General features: G+C 36.3%; 1 protein-coding gene across 1 annotated transcript in view; it reads right to left on the bottom strand.

Annotated features, from left to right (window-relative positions):
• Window positions 1-22,042, bottom strand: part of LOC127425653 (neuronal acetylcholine receptor subunit alpha-7-like) — a 34,549-nt gene extending 12,507 nt beyond the window's left edge. Inside the window, exons 1-7 of the mRNA XM_051671851.1 lie at window positions 21,934-22,042; window positions 17,122-17,261; window positions 16,985-17,029; window positions 16,656-16,765; window positions 13,182-13,261; window positions 2,975-3,142; window positions 458-652 (exon numbers count right to left, since the gene is read on the bottom strand). Of these exons, the coding sequence (XP_051527811.1) occupies window positions 458-652; window positions 2,975-3,142; window positions 13,182-13,261; window positions 16,656-16,765; window positions 16,985-17,029; window positions 17,122-17,261; window positions 21,934-21,985 (790 nt within the window). The 5' untranslated portion in view covers window positions 21,986-22,042. The remainder of the gene's footprint in view (window positions 1-457; window positions 653-2,974; window positions 3,143-13,181; window positions 13,262-16,655; window positions 16,766-16,984; window positions 17,030-17,121; window positions 17,262-21,933) is intronic.
• Between the last annotated feature and the right edge of the window lie 2,114 nt (window positions 22,043-24,156).

Genomic DNA, 24,156 nt, shown 5'->3' with positions numbered 1-24,156 from the left:
CAGGTTTGTAATTTTTGTATTAATGATTAATTTTAAAATGATAAAATCTTAAAAAGTAATGGAAATTTCCATAGTGAATATAAAGTGTTCTGTTTATGCTCAGCTCTGAAATATTTTAGTGGCTGGAAATTGCTCTTTGTGAGTGAAATCTCTATAAAAAAAAAATTTCCTTTTCTAGTAATCATGAACAACTGGATGTCCTGGAAAATCAATGGTGTGAAGGTGTGGGAACCCTGCCTGGGAATCAAGTCCACAACCTGCTGTTGCTAGGTGCAGAAACTTGTCTGTACTTTCTCTTCACTTTTGACATACAGCATACACCTACTCTAACTCCAAAGACTGGCAAACTCTTGGTGACCATTCTGCTTTTTCTTCTTCTCTTGAAGAAGTTGTAATTCTATTCCTGGAAAGCATTTCCTTTTCACTTTCTCTATTTCCTATCTTTCTTTCAGAATACCTAGTGAGATCTTCTCTCCAGAGTCAGCAGGCAGCAGGAAGATAAGCAGGGTCATGGACGAAAGCAGAACGCATGGAACGAGTAGATTCAAGGCGTAGTAGAGCGTCCGTCTGCGGATGGTCACCACAAATGTCACGTCTGGAAATGGCTCCTTACAGCAGTCATAGTACAGCTCATTTCTTGTCCCCGGCACACCTGATTAGGAACAGCACGAGAGGAAAATAATGAGATAAAATGATACTTCTATTCTTGTTTCTGTGGACTGGTGGTCTCATGTTTAAGGAGATACTCTTGTCCTCAAGAGCAGCCAGTGCTGCTCTTCCACCTTTGATCTACTACCAAATAAAACATCCTAATCAGCAGATGCAAGCCAGAGGCAAGCTCTTCCCTGTGTCTGAGCATCATGCTTTTGTCTGAACATCACTATGAGGTTATCAGGTTTTTCTCACTGTCCTCAACACATCTCCTCAAGCACGTTTTTTCAAAGGTGAACTGTCATGCTAGCCTTTGGTTGTAAAGCTGGTAAACCAGTTCAAGCTGTGTCTTGGAACATGGTTAACCAGCTCAACCAGGTCCCCACCTGCTTAGAAAAGGTGGTCTACCAGCACTAACTAACCTCTGTAACCTCGCTTTAACAACCACATATTCAAGCTTGGACCAGAAAATAACTGTAAATGATGAGCAGCTTCAATCAACTAGACTTCTTTCTTTTGTATTTTTGTCTTTTTTTATTTTCCATTCAACATATCTAAACATCCTTAAAGCAATCAAAATGACAAAAGATATTCAGTGAGAGAAATCTAACAAAAATTTTGTGAGGTTTATGCTTAAAACAAGGGCAAACGATTTGCTAATGTGAAGAGAAATAAACCTAATTTAAAGGTACAAAAAAAAAAAAAAATGAGTTTATTTTTCTTACTCCATTAGCAAGTAGATAGTTCGCAAGTAGTAACTACACTGAAAAAACGACTAGTAAAACTGACTTAATTCTTATACATTTTTGCACACCGTTTTTCTAAGTAATCTTAATGGAGTAAAATCTACTTAACTTTATGACATAATGTTGATTAAAGTGAGTAAACGTAACATAACATTTTAGTAAATTCAGTAACTTTTTCTTACAAATATTATACACATGGTGCTTAAATAAACATAGTTACATTTAAATAAATATTTTATGAGAACATGTCACGTTTTGAATTTTCCTTACAAGCACATGTTTAATCATGCACTAAATGACATACAGAAGCCTCCCACAGGGAAACTTAATGCATGCTATGTAGTGTATAAGACAACATCAATGTGCATTACTGACAATAGAAAAATCAACGCTCAACAGATAAATTTTTTGATCATAAACGGGTAATTTTGAGTAGAAAATGAACTTAAGACCGCACAAAACAAGAAGTTACCAACGAAACAAAATGAATAATCTTGCAAACAGTGAAACCATGCAAGCTCATTAATTATTCAAGTCCAGTGCATGCTGGGAACACCAGCTATGAAAAGTTAAAAACATACTTATTTTATTTACCAATGAAATTTGCTCATATTAGCAAAAAATTATGACAAGGTTTTCTACTTTAGGATTGGTACATGATATAAAATAACAAACAATCATAAATAATATTTATTAAATTTTTACATTTTAATATAAAATTTACTTCACGTTTTAACTTATTCAGTGTAGATTTACTTAACCACACACACAAATCAATTTAGAGAGTTTTTGTCTTGTTTTAAGTATGAACCTTACTAAATTTGTTAGATATCTCCTAACAAGACTTAATATCTTATGTCTTTTTACTTTTCAAGTAAATGTGGGGTGTTTTAAGGATGCTTAAGATGCTTACTGGAAAACAAGACAAAAATACAGACTAAAAAAAATTGGAGTGTAGAAACTACACCAGCTATAAACAGAAGTTTAAGCAGGGTTGTATGTTCAAACAACGCAAACATGAACAAAGGATTTTAAATAACAAGTGAGCAGTTTGATCAATTTAAAAAGTGTTAGAGAAAGGTAAAGAGTGTAACTGTGTCAGAGGTACACGGCAAGACAGGAACAATCCAGAGAATTATGTAATGAGACGAAAATCAGAAGAGGGTCAGAAATGTGCAGTGTAAGATGTTTTTCCAGTCCACTTCCACTTATCCACTCAATTTAATTAAATGTAATTTGAATACTAACAGGCTCATCGGATGGAGTAAGAATGAATATGAATGAACATGAGCTTAACAAGATGGGATGCATATTCTCCTTTCCCTTTTGGAAGTGGCTTCCTGTTGTTTATAGCAGGTAAGAGTGATTCTCAGGCTTTTGATGCAGTTAAAAAGTGTGCATTTTTAATGTAGCTATTTAAAATATACTTCTACCAAACTGACCTCTCACAGCCCTGAGTAACTTAATAACTAATCGTTGCCAGTTACTACAGCAACACAAAGCACATGTCATATTCTGCCTGTGAGCGATATGGTTGATGGATAAGCATACAGGAGGTGTTGTGTGTACTCACTCACCCACAAGGTCCCACTCTCCGTTGGGCATGTAACCAGAGATATCAGCCTCATTCATCTGGAGATCCAGCAACCATCCATCAAACGTCCATGAGCCGAATTTAAGCTCGCACTTCTGGATGTCAAATGGAAACCAGCGGACATCCACATTGCAAGTACTCATGAAGATACCTGAATACAGAGAGAAAGAGGGAACGAGTAAGTGTCACCATTCACTTAAATATGGTGTCTATGTCATTATCGCTGCATATATATATATATATGTGTATGATCACAACATCATGTATCTACAAGTGTGCATGCATGTCCATTTCATTGAGTACAAATCCTATCAAGAGGCAGCCTTAAAACCGCCTCGTTCAAACTGCCTGATAAATGTACTGCCTCAAAATGCCACATTGCTTCTTCATCAGTGCCGTACTGCTGCAGCCAACTCCAAATTGAATCCAATTGACCTTTTCTCTGGAGCAAACCAGAGTCAAAATATTCACATTCAGAGTCTTATGAAAGACTATTACATAAAGATCTTTATGCACTGTACGTGGATAAACAGGCTAACGGTCAGTTATTATTACACACACACATAGACACCAGCTAACTTAATCAAATCTGTGACTAAATGGACTCACTGAAGATAAATGCTGCAAAATAAACAGATAAAGCTGTTGGTTTCAAAACAGCATGCAAATAAGCTCTTTTGAACCCTGAAAATTATTTCCTAGCATGCTTTGCATGGCACTCGATAGGGAGAGTAAATGTTAAAATTAAGTGTTATATAATGTGTCTTTGTGCAAGATGAATGTAAAGGGGGAAACTTGTTTGTGTTTAATGTTTTGTTGTGTTATTCAGAAGAGGTTGTGTTTTGTTAAAGATTTGGGGGGTTACCATTATGGTGAATAGTGGAGCTTGAGCTTAGGTTGAGAACAAGTACAATGCAATTTAACATTACTTTACCCATTGAGAAACTGCTAAGCTATTCAAGGCATAGTGTATCCAATTTCCAAGCATGAAGTATACTAGCATTAACTGTGATAAATAGTACTATAAAAGTACCATTCCTTTGCTTGAGCTATTTAAGATGAACTCACATGGTAATTTTAAATTCAGCCAAAGAATTATACTAAAAGTGCCATCAATATGTATGAGTTAGCCCACTTATTATTTCAAGTTAAAAGCAATTAACAGGCATGTGTAGTAAAAAAAAATAATAATCTAAAAGTTCTAATAACATGGAAGTTTATTACAGTTTTTCTCGATTTTACATATTTCTCCAAACTCAGGTCACTGCTTTTAAAACAATGAACATAGCCATATGGACACTTTGAAATTGTCCTAAACAGACTGTACATTTTTCATGATTTTCATAATTTTCTCGAAACTCTACACACACATTTCTCTGATCCAAGATTCTTGCTTTTAAAACAGTTAACAAAGTTGAAAATGAAATTAAAGTCATATTCTCAAATGCACATGTCAGATTGTGAAATCCCTTTATATCGATATCTTATGTGTTAGTAATGCACACAGCAAAGAAATTCAGTTTAATCATGACTTTGCTATCTATAAAAGTGGTCAAATATGAACAATTAGAGTAAACAAACAATGAGGAAGAAGAAGAAGAAAAAGAGGAAGAACAATACAAAGAAGAAGTGCAAACTGAGAAGAGATAGATTGGTTAAAGGAAGAGGAAATCGGAGGAAGAAGTAATGAGAAAAGGGGAAAGTTTTCTCTTTCCTTTCAGGGTTGAGCAATGCATTGAAAGAGTTGAGGAAAGAAGTGGATATGGTGTAATGATGGTGAGCAGAGAGAAAGAGGACAGCAGGGTGGAAGAGTAAATAAGACATAGAAGAGGCTCAAATTATCTGATAGTTCCTCTAATTGATCATATTATGAATCACGGTCTCTAAGACACACAAAGTGTTTGGCCTAATGTGAGCAGATCTACAGTGACTTCAATCTCAACAAAAAAAGAAGAGGGAGGTCTGCACACCACAGTCAATGTTTACAATTACTACACTGTAAAAAAGTTCCATAATTTTAACAGTAAAAGACTGTAAAAATGCTACAGTAAATAAAACGTAAATTGTTTAATGAGTAGTTACCGTAAAATACATATAATATATATATATATATATATATATATATATATATATATATATATATATATATATATAGATATATATATATATATATATATATATATATTTAAAAGACAATACATGTAGTTTTATGGAAAAATGTAAAAAGTATGATTTTCCCGTATAAATAACTGTTAAAATTTATATTATGTTTAACAAGAGAGTACATGTAAATTATTAGTTCCTGCGTGACCCATTTCATTTCATCATATTTTATGGGAATAGTTATGTTTCTTCTTATTTTTAATATCAGTTATGTACTTTGGGGTGTTCTGTGTTTTATTTTATGTAGTTTAGTTCATGTTTATTGCATTATTTTAATTTCACATGTGTTACCCTAATGGTGTTAAGATGTTTGTGTGAGTGACACTGAGCACTGTCTCTACATGTCTATTGGTCATTGCTCTTTGAAGGGCCACTACTGATGAACTACATGTCATCATGTGCCCTTCTGTAATAACTATGGTAATTAACAATACATTATAAAGTGAAAACAGATTTTTACAGTTTCAGAAAACGAATATATTACGTTTATCATTTAATAATATAAACTACGGGGGGCCTGGGTAGCTCAGCGAGTAAAGACGCTGACTACCACACCTGGAGTCGAAAGTTTGAATCCAGAGCGTGCTGAGTGACTCCAGTTAGGCATCCTAAGCAACCAGTTGGCCCGGTTGCTAGGGAGGGTAGAGTCACATGAGGTAACCTCCTCATGGTCACTATAATGTGGTTCTCACTCTCGGTGGGGCGCGTAGTGAGTTGTGCGTGGATGCTGCGGAGAATAGCATGGGCCTCCACACACGCTAGGTCTCCACGGTAACACACTCAACAAGCCACATGATAAGATGTGCAGATTGATGGTCTCAGACACGGAGGCAACTGAGATTCATCCTCCACCACCCGGATTGAGGCGAGTCACTACGCCACCACGAGGACTTAGAGCGCATTGGGAATTGGGCATTCCAAATTAGGGAGAAAAGGGGAGAAACCCCTTTAAACAACGGTACTGCACCGTAAAATATACCGTAAAAACAACAGTTTTAAACAGTATACTTTACAGGTTGTTCTATAAATTTGTTTACATTTTTATTGTATTTTTTACATACTTATTCTGGCAACCACAGCCGGCAGTTTTTTGGGGGGGTGTATACTATCTGTGCTTACAGTGCTGTCTTACATACTGCAGGTCCATACAGTATGTATATATATATATTCATCTTTCCAGAGGAAGAGCAGGAACAACTAGAAATGTAGAGACATTTAATGAAACCAGATGGAAAAAGGTTTTTATTATAAATGTGTTATTTTAATAGTAGAGTGGTGTGTCTATAGCTGAAAATGCTATGAATTCAATAGAAAACACATCTATGGTTTTGCTTTAAGTACTTAGCTTTAATAAATGCATTATCAAAAAAGAATACATTGCTTCATTATGCAGTGAAATTGAATTGTTCTGCAAAACTGTGTGTCTGTTTCGTCAGCTGTGTGAATTATTTTGAGACCATTGATTGAGAGCAAAATCGATTGAACTGTAACTTAAAAAATTTGATGTAACTGATTTGCCTTTTTGAGTTCTGCTAACATATTGGGGTTTACAGTGTGTGGTTCAGTATGTTTGCTTGAATGGGATTGTTGAAGAACAACTAATAACCTGCAAGATGTTGAGGACAATATATGTTTTATATAGTATACATTTGGGTGTCCCTGCAATTAGTGTACCATAAATCACATAGGAGGAAATGTAAGAAACTAAACTAGATTTTTTTTATTTTTTGTAGAAAATGTGAGTTGCACTTGCCTGTGAAAAACTCTCTGTCATGATGCTACTCTATTCTGGATGGTTGCTAAGGTGTTCTGAGTGGTTGTTAGTTAGGTGTTATGCAGTTGCTATGGTATTTTTGCTAACTTCCTTGGCTGTTCTTGTGGTTTCTAGGGCATTTTTTCACATATTCTACACTGGTTTTGAGGGAAAATCTGCAGAATTCTGCAGAAGGGATTTAAACATAGTAAAATGTTTTAAATAAAGGTAGGAGTACTGTTTTCTTATTCGTAGCTGAAAGTATACCCAGATTTATTTTAATAAACAAATATGCAAGGGGTGGGGAATGAGTAGAACTTTTGTGAACAACAAAGCAGCAGCAGCTGGTCAGAGGAGGCAAAGGAGGCTGAGCCTCCTCAAAAATATATTCAAAATTTACGTTGTTTTAATCACTTTACGTACTAACATACACAACTCAGATGACTTTAATGGAAAATTACGTTTTTCTATTTACTTTTCTTTCATGTGTGGTAGACAGGTGATTTTAAATTACTGTATGAATCGGTATGAATGCCAGAGGAGGCTGACGGCATAAAGCCTCCTCTCATTATTAAACTGACCAATTAAAATGGATATTCAAATGGAGCTACGTCATCTGCTTCTATTCAAAAAGCATCCAAAAAAGGCCAAATGAATGCAAAATGAAATTTGCCTCCTTCCACATTCATGACCAATCATTATCAGAGGTAACCATTCAAGCCAATCAGCTTTCAGTATCACGTTTACGCTTCATCGAGCCTTCTTGTGGATAATGCAGTATCGATGGAATAAAAGTTATTAGAAGATCTAAAAACATGTGAAAGTCTGAACAACATGATTATATATATATATATATATTTGACGCAATGAAACAGTGGAAGATGGAGTTTGTCTATAAATCCAGTAGCCTGTTATATGAGAAGATTTTACTCTATTGTACATGGAATGGGGCCCTCCATTCATAAATGTTTTGCATTGATCGTAGTCTGTAGCTGGCGCTGTGTCATGTGTTCCGTTCGCTTGTTGTATTTGCAAGTGTTGAGTTGGTGATCCGAAAGTTCTAAATTGATAAGCATGTGAGTGTATAACACATCTGTAATTATTAAGACTATTTTAAGATGCCAGGGAGAAGACATAATTTGTGTGCGGGAACCAGCAAAAACATATCATAATACATGATATTTCAACCCAATGAAATCTTTTATTGTTTTAATCTTTTGACACTAATTTATATATTTGCATCCTCTGAAAATTCTGTCACGGACTTTCAAATTTGTGGAGCTTTCTGCAAAGTTCTACACACACAGATTCCATCCGGGCCTCTTTATATTCTAAAGATGATGCGCTTGAAAGGTCAAGTTCAAGCAACTCCAAAAAATTAACTGTTGTTGGATTCCACACCAAACGGTGAACTCGAAGGAGAAAGATATATTTTACAAGTCAAAAGTGATGATCTCCTGTACTGACCATATATCCACAAATAATCTCAAACTGTTCTAAACTGCTTCAGAAGAATCCTGAATAATTCACTTCTGCATTGGCCCTCTGATACCTTCACTGCTATAAAGCACTAGTTCCCCTTTAATCTCTGGTCTAGATGAAGGGGGGGGATACTTGGCCGATCAAGACCTGATGGGGAGATCGTAACAACAACCTTCTTCAAATTTTCTGTTATGCTGGTATGGGCTTTGCCTTTCTTCTTTTTAAACTACAAAACTACGTTTTTTATACAAAATTAGCATTTTGCAAAAATCTGCACCATAATCCTAGGTTGCTGTGTGTGGTTACCAGGGCATTGCTCTGCGGTTGACAGAACAAGAGGTGTTTTAAATGTTTTTTAGTGCAGCGCTTTACAGTTGCACTCTTATAGAATTCTTGTCCCTGGATTTGGCTTGGGCTCCGTCTTCAATGTAAATTTATGGGATATTTTTCATCAATTTTATCGTGCATCAAGCGTAACAAATAAGTCTGATTGCTTAGAAATTAATAGCCCACCCCTCCTCAACAAAGCTCCACAATTTCAGGAATCATTCATGTTCGTAGCACAAGCAGTGCAGGATAAATGACATGCCTAATTTTAATACAAAGAGTTAGTTTTTTTTTTTTTTAATCCCTAATCCTAAAATATGAGAAATCGTGATATTGCCCTAGCAAGCATCACTAATTACATTTAGACCTACAGTACTTATGGATCTGGGGGTCTTCCATGTGGCCAAGATCTAATGGCAGTCCTAATGCATTTGCAAGGAGATCATTTTTCTTTCAAAAAAAATTGTTTCGTAGGCAAAAACTAAAAGATTATGCCTGTTGGCTGACAGTGAAACTGCTGCTAGGAGGAAGGGGCCAATGCATGACTCACTTTAAAAATCAGCCAATAGTGCATTTCCAAAGGTTTCCCCAGCCACAAATATCGTTCCACTGGGAATTACTCGACGTTCAGATTGACAACCGCTTATGTCTTTGCTAACCAACCCTCCCTCCAATGAATTTAAACCACCACTAGTATCTTGACATTTAGCAAACTCTTATCCAAAGCAGTTTATACTACACTAACACAGAACACATTGGTGATTTTAAAAAAATCTTATATAAAAACATCTAAATCAATACTTAAGCACAGCTCAGACTTAGTGCTTCAAATCTCAGCTGGATTTTTGCTGCCTTTCTACTCCAGGGAACCAGGTGACTAATCCTAAAAGCTAATCAATAACTAGTGAGCTTGCAAAACCACTATACAGTCCCACTAAATGGATTCTCTGGAGAAGAGTCATGGGGGCATGCAGTAAAGATGGCGAAAAATATTGAATGAGATGACGCAGGGAAGAGCAGAACCCTCTAGCTGAATGAAGCAGTCGGGTGCATGCTGAAAAACTGTTATCGGCTCTTAAACACCATCTTTTGATTATATTTTTATATGTTTGGACTGATAGTTAATATAAATGTAAATTATATGTAAATGTTTACTCAAAAATTCTGTCATCATTTATTCTCCCTCAGTCACCTTCTTTTGTGGAACACAAAAAGAGATGTCTCAGTAACCATTCACTTTCATTGCATCTACTTTTTTGTGTGCCATGGATGAAAGAAAGTCATACCAGTTTAACATAACATAAGGGTGGGTAAATGATGACAGATTTTTTATTTTTGGGGAAACAATCCCTTTAAAAGTTTCACTAGTTCCAAAGTACATAGTAGATTTGTAATATCCAAACCTTCTTTATTTATTGAGTCCAATTAACCTCTTTGTACACCACAAATGTCAAATGAACCAAATATGTGCTCCGGTCTTGCGTACAACACTGTAGTGTCCTTTAGATCTGTAAGGTATATGAGTCACCAGCCCTACAGGCATCTGTTTTCATTACCAACAAGAACACCACAATAAGACAGATGAGTCAATATTAGATTCTCTATTAGACTTTGCTCAACACAAGCCAGAAAATGCAGACTGCCTCTAATTAAGCTTTTGATCCACTTACAACATACACTTACAGTAATCATGTTGATACTGAAAATCAGAGTATTTGTGAATCTTATAAAAGTTGTCAAGAACATTTCCAGATCACATCCCTAATTTTGCTTAAAATAAAATGAAGCCTATTTTTAGGACCATTTTCTGCTTTCACAATTTTTTTAATTCTTTTCATGACAATCCTTTCCTATTTCTCATTACTGTAATGCAAAAAGAATATACGGTATATTATGTAAAATGTTCAGTTTATACACAATACTAGTATTTGCTATACTGCCTTAAAGGGATAGTTCACCCAAAAATGAAAATTCTCTCATCATTTACTCACCCTCATGCCATCCCAGATGTATATGACTTTCTTTCTTCTGCAGAACACAAAAAAAGATTTTTAAAAGAATATCTCAGCTCTGTAAGTTCTCACAGTGCAACATAAAGGCAGAATAAAAGTAATCCATACAACTTCAGTGGTTAAATCCATATCTTCAGAAGCGATATGATAAGTGTGGGTGAGAAACAGATCAATATTTATGTCATTTTTCACTTTCACATTCTTCTTTTATTTTTGGCGAGTCACATTCTTTGTGCATATCGCCACCTACTGGGCAGGGAGGAGAATTTATAGTAAAACATGACTTAAGTATTGATTGTTATCACCCACACTTATCATATCACTTCTGAAGATATGGATTTAACCGCTGGAGTCTTATGGATTACTTTTATGCTGCCTTTATGTGCATTTTGCACCTTAAAATTTTGGAACCCATTCACTTGCATTGTGAGAACCTAGAGAGCTGAAATATTCTTCTAAAAATCTTCATTTGTGTTCAGCAGAAGAAAAAAGTCATACATTTCTGGGATGGCATGAGGATGAGTAAATGATGAGAGAATTTGAAATAAATACATATAAAAAACATTGTATCACAGTAGTTTTGTATGGCAATACAGTAAAAAAAAATTACTGTTTTACTGTAATAAGATTCTAATAAGATAACCATTTAGAATACTGGCAGTTACCAAAAAAAATAAAAATAAAATTAAGCTCAAATTACAAAGTAAAACATTCGGATACATTACAGCAATGAGAATTGGTTGAAAAGTGCTTAATTGTCATAAAATTAATGGTGAACCCAGTAATTTTTTCCTTAATTAATTGTAATTTTGAAAAATATGTATAAATTCATGAGCACACACATGAAGATTCCCCTCATGGGGTCTTCCATGTTAGAATCACATGACCAGTCGAATACTACACACTTTATCTCAGTAATCACCCTGTTAATGATGCTGCATCCAGGCCCCTAGGTGTCAGTGTAAGTCCAAGATGACATAAAAAATAAAAAACTGAGCGCACCTTTTAATCGTCCTTCATTTTCTTTATGCAAAATATAAAACCTTATATAATTTTTTTATTTGGGGGGGGGGGGTGTGAAATGTGACCTGGGCATGTTTTTGTGAGATTCTCCCATTTACTAAATTACAATTATTGTTGACCTAAATGATTGCATAGGTTATGGTTAAGGAAACGCACAGGCAAATAGGACAGCTTTTCAGTTGCTGTAGCATCTTTCGAAGTATCTCCTTGTCAGCATCCATGTGCGCAATATCAAAAATGCTGGGTCAGACAATTGCAGTTAATAAAAATAAAGCTTTCTTTTTGGATCAGACTGTGTCTGCGTGTGTCCTTGGCATCTACCCAGACCACTGGATTACTAAAATCTGTTTACACCCCACGGCCCACTAATAAATAAACATATTTTCTGAATACAAAATTTTCTCAATTTCTTTTTGTGTCTCTCTGTTTGAACCCTCCCTCATTCTCTTCTCTCTGCTCTGCCTGACTTCAAAAAGGCATTTGATTTCTGTTTGGTACTGAGGGATTGGATGAATTTAACACAAGGGAGATAGAAGCAGTGCTAAAATGCGATGAAATCTGTGTGAGCTCCAAATATGATCGGGGCTAGATCTGTTCACGAAAGTGATTGTTTGTTTGCGTCTTCTGTGACTCTAGAGGGTTATTTAAAGACTACTTCTTTCAGTGCTGAGCAAGTTATTGTGTATATGAGTCTGTGTGAAAGAGAGAGAGAGACTGAAGCAGAGAAAGCAAATTTATTTTTAGATGTTTTCCTTCATAGACCCGAGCTGAAGGATCAATGAGGATTGCGACTTGAGAAACCATGTCATTGCTCCAACAAATTTAGAACATGCATGGCTTTATTTACATAAGCAAAGAATACATATTCATCAAATGGGAGATGCTCGAATTCCCTATTCTATAATCTTCCCAAAAATAAATGCAATATGCATTTGCAGTGCATACGGTTTAAAGCACTATTGCCCCTCAGAGGAAACAGCTGAAACATAATTCATGAACACCTTATTTCCTATTGCACCATAAATGTCTCTGTTTCATTGGTGCAAATCTATAAATTGCTGATCCATGAACTGTCATTTACTGTGGAACATGCCGGAGGTGTCTTTGCTTTCCACACTCCACACATTTTAATAGAGCTAATTAATTATTTTAAAACAAATCTATTCTACAGATTGCACTTTTATTGACAATATTCATGTTCATGTTCTCCTAAACCACAGTTGACTTTTTCCTAGTTCCTTCTTATGTTTTAGCTCTGTGTAAAACTTGTCTTCATTTTATAGCTTAACGTTTTGGCTTTGAATATCACTGGTATTTTTGTGTTATGAACCACAGCAGTGTTCACTTATCCTACGATTGGTTTTATCACTCTATGCACCATATCTTATTTCAGAGAACCATAAACCTTAAGTATGTGCATTTACACTGACCTGGAGGCAAGTAGTTGCAGTAGCCACTGGAGTTCACCACCACATTTGACTTAAAGGTGGAGTCAAACTTGTCATCTGCACTACAATGGAGAGAGAGGGAATATATTAGACATTCCGCTAGAAACCAGGGTAATGTTTAATTTAGTTTTAAGTTCAATTTTTTTTTTTTTTCAATTTGTCATTAGTTTTCACGCTATTATTACTGTTGTTTTGATATATATACTATATATAGTTTTGATTTAGCTTTTTTTAACATTTGATACTTTCAGTTCTAAAATAGCTAAAAAAATCAGTTTAAGTTGTTCAGTATATTTTGTTTTTATTTTAGTTTTAGTGTTTTAGAGTTGCCAAAGATAATGGGTAAACTGTCATTTAAATATGTTCACAAATATAATTGATTTGGTGTCATTTTAATTTTATTTGAGTTAGTTTTGGAGTCATGAAAATGTATTTAAGTTTAGTTTTAGTTTTTCCAATTATGTTAATTTTTACGGTAACACTTTACAGTTAGGTTCTACTTTATTTTGTTAACATTAATGCATTAATGCATTAGGTATCTTGATCTAACAATGATCAATGAATTATCACAGAATTTATTAATCTTGGTTAATGTTAATATATCAAAAGGGGGCCTAGATAGCTCAGCGAGTATTAACGCTGACTACCACCACTGGAGTCGTGAGTTCAAATCCAGGGTGTGCTGAGTGACTCCAGCCAGGTCTCCTAAGCAACCAAATTGGCCCGGTTGCTAGGGAGGGTAGAGTCACATGGGGTAACCTCCTCGTGGTCACAATTAGGGGTTCTCACTCTCAATGGGGTGCATGGTAATTTGTGTGTGAGTAGTATGAGCCTCCACATGCTGTGAGTCTCCATAGTGTCATGCACAGCAGGCCACATGATAAGATGCACAGATTGACTGTCAGAAGCAGAGGCCACAAGGACCTACTAAGTAGTGGGAATTGGGCATTCCAAATTGGGGGAAAAAGGGGATTAAAAAAATAAAATAAAAATGTTAATATATCAAAATGCTATTGTTCATATTAGTTCATATTGCATTAACTAATGTCAATGTATACAACTTTTAATGTAAAACAAACATGTATTAGTATGTAAAAATGTACAGTAAGTAAGATTAATAAATGCTGTGAAAGTATTGTTCAGTGTTAGTTCATGTTCACTATTACAACTAATGTTAATGAATACAACCTTACTGTAAAGTGTTACCGTTTTTATTTTTATTTCAGATAATAACACTGCTAGCAAACAGGTGGATTATGATCAATAACAGTTCCTTGTAGAGGACAAAATAATTAAGAACTTGGACTGCAAAAGACTGTTTCTGCTGTTACAGATTGTACCTTTTAACAATCCAACTGCAAATCCGATTTAGGGCTTTGATTATCTCTATGTAGATGAAGTGAATGCTAAATATGAGATGAGATTCTTTCAGTTATAACTCGGTGTGAATTAATAATGTTCCTATCAAAAATTAGCTTTAGGCCATGATTAAATTTAATGTATAACTAAGCAGTGAGCTCCCATGGGTATCAGCTCCAAATAAAAAACGAAAGTGTATGGGCCAAGGCTGTTGATAGGTTGTTTGGACACTGGCACATTGACTAAACAATCTGCTTTTGCCCAAGGACCAAATTTTCAGTTCATGGACCTGTAGTTGCTCCTCTGTTTAGCCCCGCAGTTTGAATTAGTACCACAATTTTAAGCCACATGCGGGCAAACGAATGTCTGAGGATTCCAGTTCTTAAGAATTTTTTACTGCTTCACCCGAGCACACATTGGTGGGCCATTTTTGATGTTGCAGTTAAAAATATATCTTCTAACTGGAGGATTTTCTTAATTATCTGCCTGTTGGGGGCCTGAACTAACAATGATCTATGAATTATCACAGAATTTATTAATCTTGGTTAATGTTAATATATCAAAAGGGGATCTGGATAGCTCAGTGAGTAAAGACACTGACTACCACCCCTGGAGTCACAAGTTCAAATCCAGGGCGTGCTGAGTGACTCCAGCCAGGTCTCCTAAGCAACCAAATTGGCCCGGTTGCTAGGATGGGTAGAGACACATGGGGTAACCTCCTTGTGGTCGCTATAATGTGGTTCATTCTCGGTGGGGTGCGTGGTGAGTTGTGCATGGATGCTGCGGAGAATAGCATGAAGCCTCCACATGCACTATGTCTCCACGATAACATGCTCAACAAGCCACGTGATAAGATGTGTGGATTGATGGTCTCAAACACAGAGGCAACTGAGATTTGTCCTCCACCACCCAGATTGAGGCAAGACACTATGCCACCACAAAGACTTAGAGTGCATTGGGAATTGGGCATTCCAAATTGGGGAAGAATAGGGGAGAAAAAAAATGTATCTGCCTGTTGATGGTCACCATAATTATAGGGTTTCAGATCTATCATTTCATGTTTTGTTGAGGGATGTAGATTTTAATTTTTTCATTTAGCAAATGCTTTTATCCAAATCAAAGAGGAATGCTAATTTCTGATGTTTATGGAAGATGTAGATAGAAATATATAACAGTATGTAGGCAGGTTTTGTTTTAATTGTGGAGACAAAATTTCTAGAAATGTGAAAAAGAAGAAAAGCAAAGATTGACAGAACCACTTTGTTGGGAACATCCTGAAAAGCTGAGCAAAATGACAAAATGTATACGCAAGATAGTCTTATGACAACTCGTAATAACTGAGATGGGTGGGCTTGAAAGAAAAGGTTCAGCTTTTATTCCCATAGAGACCAGCCAATCAACAAACAGAATTTCAAATCTATACAGAAATCTTAGCTAGCCTATTTTTAGTTAGAACACTGTTTGTTAGTTTGTAATTTTTTTCTCTATAGAAGTAAAAGTCGTACGTATTTGTACGAGTCAACATGTACGATTTCTTACAATTTTACTATCTCGTCCTATTATTCTGACTTGTCATAAGACTGGGTTGTGTATATCTTAAATACTCTTTGAGTGTCTGCTAAATGAATACATTTCAATGTAAATGAAAAACAAAAAGCTTCACGAAGGTACTAAATAATGATGAAATAAGTCTAATTTCATATCTAGAAATGCCCACATTTTTATTTTAGGGCTACAGTTAGTATAGCAGTGGTAGCTCAGCGGTTAAGGCTCTGGGTTACTGATCAGAAGGTTGGGGGTTCAAGCCCCAGCACTGCCAAGATGCCACTGTTGGGCCCTTGAGCAAGGCCCTTGACCCTATCTGCTCCAGGGGTGCTGTATCATGGCTGACCCTGCACTCTGACCCCAGCCTAGCTGGGATATGTGAAAAAAAAGAATTTCACTGTATATGTGCAAAATGTATAATGTGTGATAAATAAATAAAATTATAAAAAATTATTATGTATAGTAAGAACAGTACATGTGAAACCAAAACATTTCCACAAAGATTGCAAGAGTAGAAACGTATGAGTGAAAAGGGAATTTTATATAACCTACCTATTGTAGAGCAGAATATCGGGAGTCCATATTTGGTCTGTGGTGAAACGAAGGTTTTTGACACCTGGATACTCAGACTGGTTCCACTGCAGATAATGATCATACCAGCGCTGAGGAACATACACAGAAAGAACTGTTTAGTTTTAATGCACTTGCATGTAGGCTATTAAACTGGCATGCTTTAAAATACCAGATTCAATTGCTATGTTATTAATTGTTGTATGTTAGTCTACGCTTTAAGAAGTATTTGTATATGCCTAAACATTTATGTAATTTTCATATCATTATCTAGTTAGCCAGATACAAATGTGAACAAAGATTTGGCTTACCATGTTAACCCAGATATTGGAGGTCAGTACTTGATTTTTCTCATCCTGTATGAGCAAGAAACGTCAGAGGAGGTTTGAAATCAATTGTGACAATTCCGAGCTCATTATTGCAGACCAATGCAAAAGAACACACTTACCACATCCATGATCTGCACCAAGCTCAATGAGAGAATGACAGTGAGAGGCAAAGAGTCGTTGGCAACAGGCCTCTCCATGGGGTTATAGTCCTTCAGGAGGTTCTTCAGCAGGGTCCTCTGGTATGGGCCTTGCACCGACACTGATAGAAACACATGAATGTACTGTACCACTCAGAATACTTATGATCAAGTAAAAGACTGAGTCAAGATAAGACTGAAATAATACGTACAGAGAGACAGTTAGGAGGACATAAAGACAAATTAATGGAAAGAAGATGATCTGCTGAAAAGACAATCATAGCTGGTCACTAGCATATGTTTCTTCTTAACTAGCTAACTAAGGCTTCTTAACAACAAACTAACCAGCAGGACTGTCAACCATCTTCACCAGCTATTCTGTCCTGGTGAACAGCAAGGCTATATGGAAATTCATGCATATCTATTGCTGCTTTCAAGTTCTCAAGCTTCGATGTCATAATTACAATGAAATTTGCATTTTGGTGGGGGTACAATTTCATACTTTATTCTCTCTTGTTTTCTTACTGACAAAGAGTGACACTTTAAGCACTGGCAGTACAAAATGAAGAAAAGGATGAATGTTAAGTGTGTAATTGATAACTGTATTTTCAATTCTTGCTGCCACAGAGAATGATGGGAAATGTAGTTTTGCTGCACAAGCTTGTCGCCTGCTGTTCACCAGTAAAACTTAACTGGCGAAGCTGGCTAATGACCACCATGGTTTTTGTTTGGTTGTATATAGAGGTTTTACTGGTAAAGCTAGTTAAAAAGCCTGGTGGGTACACCAGCATCGCTTGCTGGTGACTAGTGTTGAGTAAGTTACTCAAAAAAGTAATCTACTACAAATTGCTAATTACTTCTCTAAAAGATTTAATCAGATTACAATTACTGTCTTACTGATTACTTAATTGAAAAAGTAATCACATTACTAATTACTTTTAAGCTGCTCTCTGAAACACTTCACAGAAGAAAATTTGTCTGTTAAGTGAATTCAAAATAATGTATATTGACTAATTGAGGTTAAATAATTTAAAGAACTAGTCCTCGTAGTTTGCGTATTAATTGGAATGGACATTAAATCTCTTCATTAAATCTCATCCTCCAAATATCAATCGTGGCTATCCACTTTGCTACAACAATCATGAAGCTACATTTACATGATTCGCGCTGCTTTGAGCTCCACATGGAAAGCACTTGAAGAGAACATCTTGTTCTGCTTTCAGCACTGGCACTGTCCATGTAATGATACTTCATCCGAATTGTCCAGTAAGTAGGAAGCGCAAACCGGCGCCGGGGAGTTGCTGATGCTTTACTCCAGCGAGACATGTTATTGCATATCACCACATCTGGTTTTGTCTGGGTTTGTTTTGTACAAAAAATTATGGTTAAGAGGACCGTTCTCCGTCAATTGATCATCAACACGGAATCGCTGATCTGTGTGTTTGTGGTAATGTCCTGACACATTCCAACCAGTGTTCAGTGATTCAAAGTGTTCAATGGTTTGTAATGAGATTACACCCAACACTGCTGGTGACCAGGGGCCGGTTACGCTAGCTATACGTAAGTAACAACTTAGCCTAGTTTTGGCGTAAATGGGCACTAAGTCACAATTTACGCACTACTAAATATTTGACCGTTACACCATTAAACTTAGGTAGAACGTAACCCTACATATAAACTAAATATTTACGGAAGCCTCCGACCAGGAGTAACGGATGGAATAAAAAAAGCAGATTGATATTTTATGACACCAATGAGCTCATGGTTTGCGTGACAGGCATCAATAATTTCGACATACAATATGATGTTGACATTTACACTTATTTACATTTACAAGAGAGAGGAAATAACGTACTTTTAAGTGGCTCTTCAGCATGAAACCGTTCTAACGGTGCAGTTTTCAGGATGTGTCGCCCGGTGTCAAGTTTCAACACATTCCAAATATATATATAGGATATTAAAATGAATAAATGCCTATTTTTTTCAGCCTGTTGTATTAGTATTTATTTATTACCCCTTATTTATTTTAGATACAATTCCTCTATCTTGTTATTTACACAGGGCAAATATACTATTTATCAAATCTACTTTTATTACGTATCGTATTTTAATGGGGATATAATTTATTACAGCTGCCAGTTACGTGAGAAAACAAGGTTTGAACATGAACTGTAACAAGATCAAACTGAAGTTCACAGCTTTTTAACACTTCTGTGCACAAATTTGAAGGTTGCTTATTGGATCAATACAGGTAAACGTCATATTATGTGACTACACATTACTTTACGGAGAGTTACAACATACTAGTTAAGTCTTGCCTTAAGAACAGGTGGTGCAACCAAATTAAGCACTGACTTAGTTACAAACTAACTAGTAGTTACTAAGCCCTTAGTGTGAACTTTACATCCTAATTTACGTGAGAACTTACGCACAGCTGGTGCAACCCTACCCAGCACCCAAAATGGCATATGCTAGTCACAAGCTGTTTTTAGCAGGCAAGGCACTTTTACAGATTAATAAAAATAATCTGCAATAGGGGAAATAATGGACTTACCATTATGATAAACTACTTTCAATACTAATCATAGAGGTGTGAGGGGGTGGTAAAATAATAGGCCTCACACATAGACTTTGCCAAATATTAATTTGAGTAATTAGCTTTTAGCTTCAGTTTTGCCGTTGTAAATTTTTAAGCAATACCTCAAATTTGTGAAGGACCAAAAAAATATTCAATTATTTCTGCCTAAAAGCCCCAGAAAATATGTTTAAAAGCACTGTGAAATGAGTGTGTGTGCCATGCACGGACAAGGCATAACTAAATGGAAAAACATTAATTCAGCATGCGCTGAGCTGACAGTTAAAAGCAAGAATGGGCCCGCTCTTTAATTTATTACGCTCACTAGAAAACCTTTGTCAGCCTCAAGACATACAGCATGTTTAACATTGTTCGTTTTCATTCAGGTTATCAAACACCAGACAGTTCTGAGGCTGAAGTTGTTTCCACAACATCTAGGTACAACTGGCCAGCAAATTTCCTCTGGCATTCTAACCTGACTAGGAAAATATACAGACCTTGCATCATTACTGAACTCGTACATACAAACACTTCAGGGCAATTCTGATTTGTACAAGAAAAATATCAAGCATTGTTTTTCAGGTAACATGCTATTGCCTCCAGCTAGCCTGACCAGCCTAAGAAGTTATGCCGGTCTTAGCTGGTTTAAGGTGGTTTAGCTGGCCTCTCAGCCAGCTCAAGTTGGGGTTCAACTGGTTTAGCTGGTCATCCACCTGGTTTTCCTGCCTAGCCAGCTGCCAAGTGCCCAAACCCCTTTAAAACCAGAAAACCAGACCAGCCTGACAGGGGAGACCAGCAAACAAGCTTAGGCTGGTTTAAGATGTTTTTCAGCAAGAATAAAGGTAAATGTGTTTGGTTTACTGTTTTAGAATTTTTGCTGGCCACGAAGGTCGTGTTTTCACCAAAAGCAAGAGACCAAGAATGTTGATTGGACTCCAGACATAATATATATTCATGGTTAATTAAATGTTAAAATGCTTACCAGATTTCAAAGCTAAACAAAACTATGGACAACCACTATCTTTATGGGGAGTGGGGCATTTTACATGCTTTTGATCATCAAAAACCAGAACAATCAACCATGGACACTTTTTTGTTCTCCAGTCCCTAATGCTTTTCAATATCAGAAGGTATTTGTTGCTTTAGAGGTCTTGGAGGTTTAGGGTCTATAACATATCTCTTAAACTTAATAACAATCAGACTATCAGTTTGTGCGTACAAGGACAGACTCATCATACAAAGTGCATTGATTTCTAGTTGAAGGATGTTCATTCCTCAGAGTAAATAATAAGAAAGAGAAAGAACAAAAGTGTAAATGTCTTTTAAAGAATAAAAGTTTTTGTTTTAACTCAGAAGTAGAGATGAATTCAGACAGTAAACAGCATTATTTACTTTTGGGAATTCATTAAAAATGCAAATTTTTTTTTGATTGGGTTAGCCAAGAATTATAGGAACATACAGAAACATTTCCCATATTCAGAAAGGTTTATCAGCAGTCCCACCATCTAACCTGACCTATGCAACCATAAAAACATGAAGACTGAATATTTTGTGACAAAAAATGGCAGCATGATAAAGATAATTAGTCTTTAGTTATCATGAGAATGTACATGAAACAAACCTGCATGATGTGAAACTGACAACCAAGATAAAAGTTCTCTATTGCATGACAGACAGGTGAACAGAGATATATAAAGAATAAAAAATGAAAGAGAGACAGGCTTTCCATGGCAACACACTTCCTCTATCCCTTTCTACTCCACTGCAGTAACGTGTCCATAACAGCACCAGAGAACTGGATTTAAAAATGCATTCTGTGCCTCCGATACCCCAATGCAGTCTCTGTACTCATGGATTTAGAATAATGAGAGAGAGAGAGACAGAAGGGGGAGAGAGGGTTCAGTTTATGAATGCAGCTTCTAATTCTTCATGGCAAAGCAATTTTATCCCCTTCCCTATGTCTTTTTCTGTGATTCAATCAGATTTTTCCTCAAATTTCCTTCTGTATCTTTCTTGACTGCAATAGTGGTTAAAAAAAAAATCAATTTGGAACATCTGAAGGTGCAAGGTAGCCCACAGGCAAATAGGTTTGCCGATCGCTCACAAGAAAGAAACAAAAAACATCTTTTGTTGCTCTTTCTCAAATATTCACCTGCATTCAATGTCATTCTACTTGAATAAACACACATATATACATGTAAACATATTGAGGATCCTACCATGGATCAAAGCGGAGATCCCACAGAGAGTGAAAGCCAAAGAGTGCCACATTCCAGGAGATATGAATAAAAGCAGGGTAGAAAATGTGGAATGTGCTCAGTTATGAAGTGAAGGAGGAAAAATCCTGGTGGAGAGAAGGAGAGGAGAGGAAAGCTGCCTGGATGCAAGCAGTGAACGAAATAATTGTGGATGGGAGAAAGAGAAAAAGAGAGAGAGACCCGGTGCTGTCGGCAAATTGCAGTGAGTGAGAGAAGGAATAAAAAAGACCTGATTGATTCAAGACACACGAGTCAGCTCTCTCTCTCTCTCTCTCTCTCTCTCTCCACCAAAATCTCAGAGATTCCCAAAGAATTACGGATAAATGGGAAGGCGGATTGGAAATACAAAAGGGAAGAGATCAAGGACAAAAAAAAAAAGGGATGAAAGGGGAAACCGGTCTGCCTGTCTACCTAAAATAATTGGTTTAATCTTCTTTCTCTCCTTTCTTTGTCTTAATTTTTTTGTTCAGTCAATCTTGTTTTTACGGACAGGTTTACTTACAGGTTTAGGTGTTTAAAGGTGTGAATTGAAAACATACAGTATGTTCTTTTGTTGTAGATTATGGTGTTTAGCCTGAGTATGCAAAGGGTGTAAAACTGTATCGTAAAGCAATTGTTGAGAGAAGGAAAATCAATTAATGCATTGCAATTTTTGAGCTCTCTCCTAATTATGTATATCATGTTCAAGTGTATTTAAATTACATTTAACGGGTAAACTCTGTACTGCCTCTAAAGGAGAGACCATATTGGAAAGCAATTATTTTCTATAGCTTAAAGTACAGTGGCAAGAAAATGTATGTGAACCCTTTGGAATTATCTGCATTTATGTATAAATTTGTCTTAAAATCTGGGCTGAGCTTCATTTAAGTTACAATAATGAACATACACAATCTTTTTTGACTAATAAAACAAAAATTATTGTATTGTTCTTGTACATATTGAACAGATCTTTCGAACATTTACAGTGTAGGTTGGGAAAAGTATGTGAACCACTAGGGTAATGGCATCAACAAGAGGTGTGGGTTAGAGCTACTTTGATTTATAAAAAGCACTCAAACATTTTGAGTTTGCTGTTCACAAGAAGCATCTGCTGACTTGGAACATGTCTCACAAAAAAGAGATCTCAGAAGACCTATGATCAAGCATTGTTGCTTTGCACAAAGCTGGAATGAGTTCCAAAGTTATCTCGAAGAGCTTAGATATTCATCTGTCCACAGTTAGACAAATTGTCTATAAATGGAGATGATTTCGTACTATGGCTTCTCTCCCTAGAAGTGGCCATCCAGCCAAGATGACTCAAAGGGCAAACTACAGAATGCATGATGAGGTAAAAAAGAACCCTAGAGTGACAGCTAAAGACTTGAAGGAATCATTGGAAATGGTTAACATTTCTGTTCACGAGTCTACTATATGGAAAACAATAAACAGTCATGGTGTTCATGGTAGGACACCACGAAGGAAGCCACAGCTTTCCAACAAAAACATTGCTGCACTCCTGAAGTTTGCCAAAGATCACCTTGACACTCCATAACGCTACAGGGAAAATGTTTTATGGACTGATTAAACTAAGGTTGAATTGTTTGGGAAGAACATGCAGCACTATGTATGCCGTAAAAAGGACTCTGCATACCAATATGAAAACATCATCCCAACGGTAAAGTACAGTGAAGGGAGCATCATGATTTGGGGCTGCTTGGCTGCTTTGCTGCTTTAGGGCCTGGACCGCTTGCCATCATCCAAGGAATAATTAATTCCCAAGTTTATAAAGATATCCTACAGGATAATATCAGGGTGGCTATGTGCCAGCTGAAGCTCAGTGGAAGTTGGGTGATGCAACAGTACAATGACCCTAAACATTGAAGTAAATCCACTATAGAATGGCATCAAAAAAAGAAAACCCACCTTTTGGAGTGGCTCAGTCAGAGCCTAGACCTAAACCCAACAGAGATGCTGTGGAATGACCTCAAGAGAGCTGTTCACATCAGACATCCTAAGAATATGACTGAGCTGAAGCAGTTTTGTAAGGAAGAATGGTCCAGAATTTCTTCTGAAAGTTGTGCCAGTCTAATCCACACCAGAAACGCTTGGTTGAGGTTATTGCTGCCAAAGGAGGATCGACCAGTTATTCAATTCAAGGGTTCACTTACTTTTTCCACAGCACTGTGAATTTTTAATGGTTTTGTT

This window comes from Myxocyprinus asiaticus, chromosome 34 (genome assembly GCF_019703515.2).
Source record: "Myxocyprinus asiaticus isolate MX2 ecotype Aquarium Trade chromosome 34, UBuf_Myxa_2, whole genome shotgun sequence".
Taxonomy (NCBI): Eukaryota; Metazoa; Chordata; class Actinopteri; order Cypriniformes; family Catostomidae; genus Myxocyprinus; species Myxocyprinus asiaticus.
The sequence above is the reverse complement of the archived record's forward strand: the minus strand, read 5'-3'. Positions and strand labels throughout refer to the sequence as shown.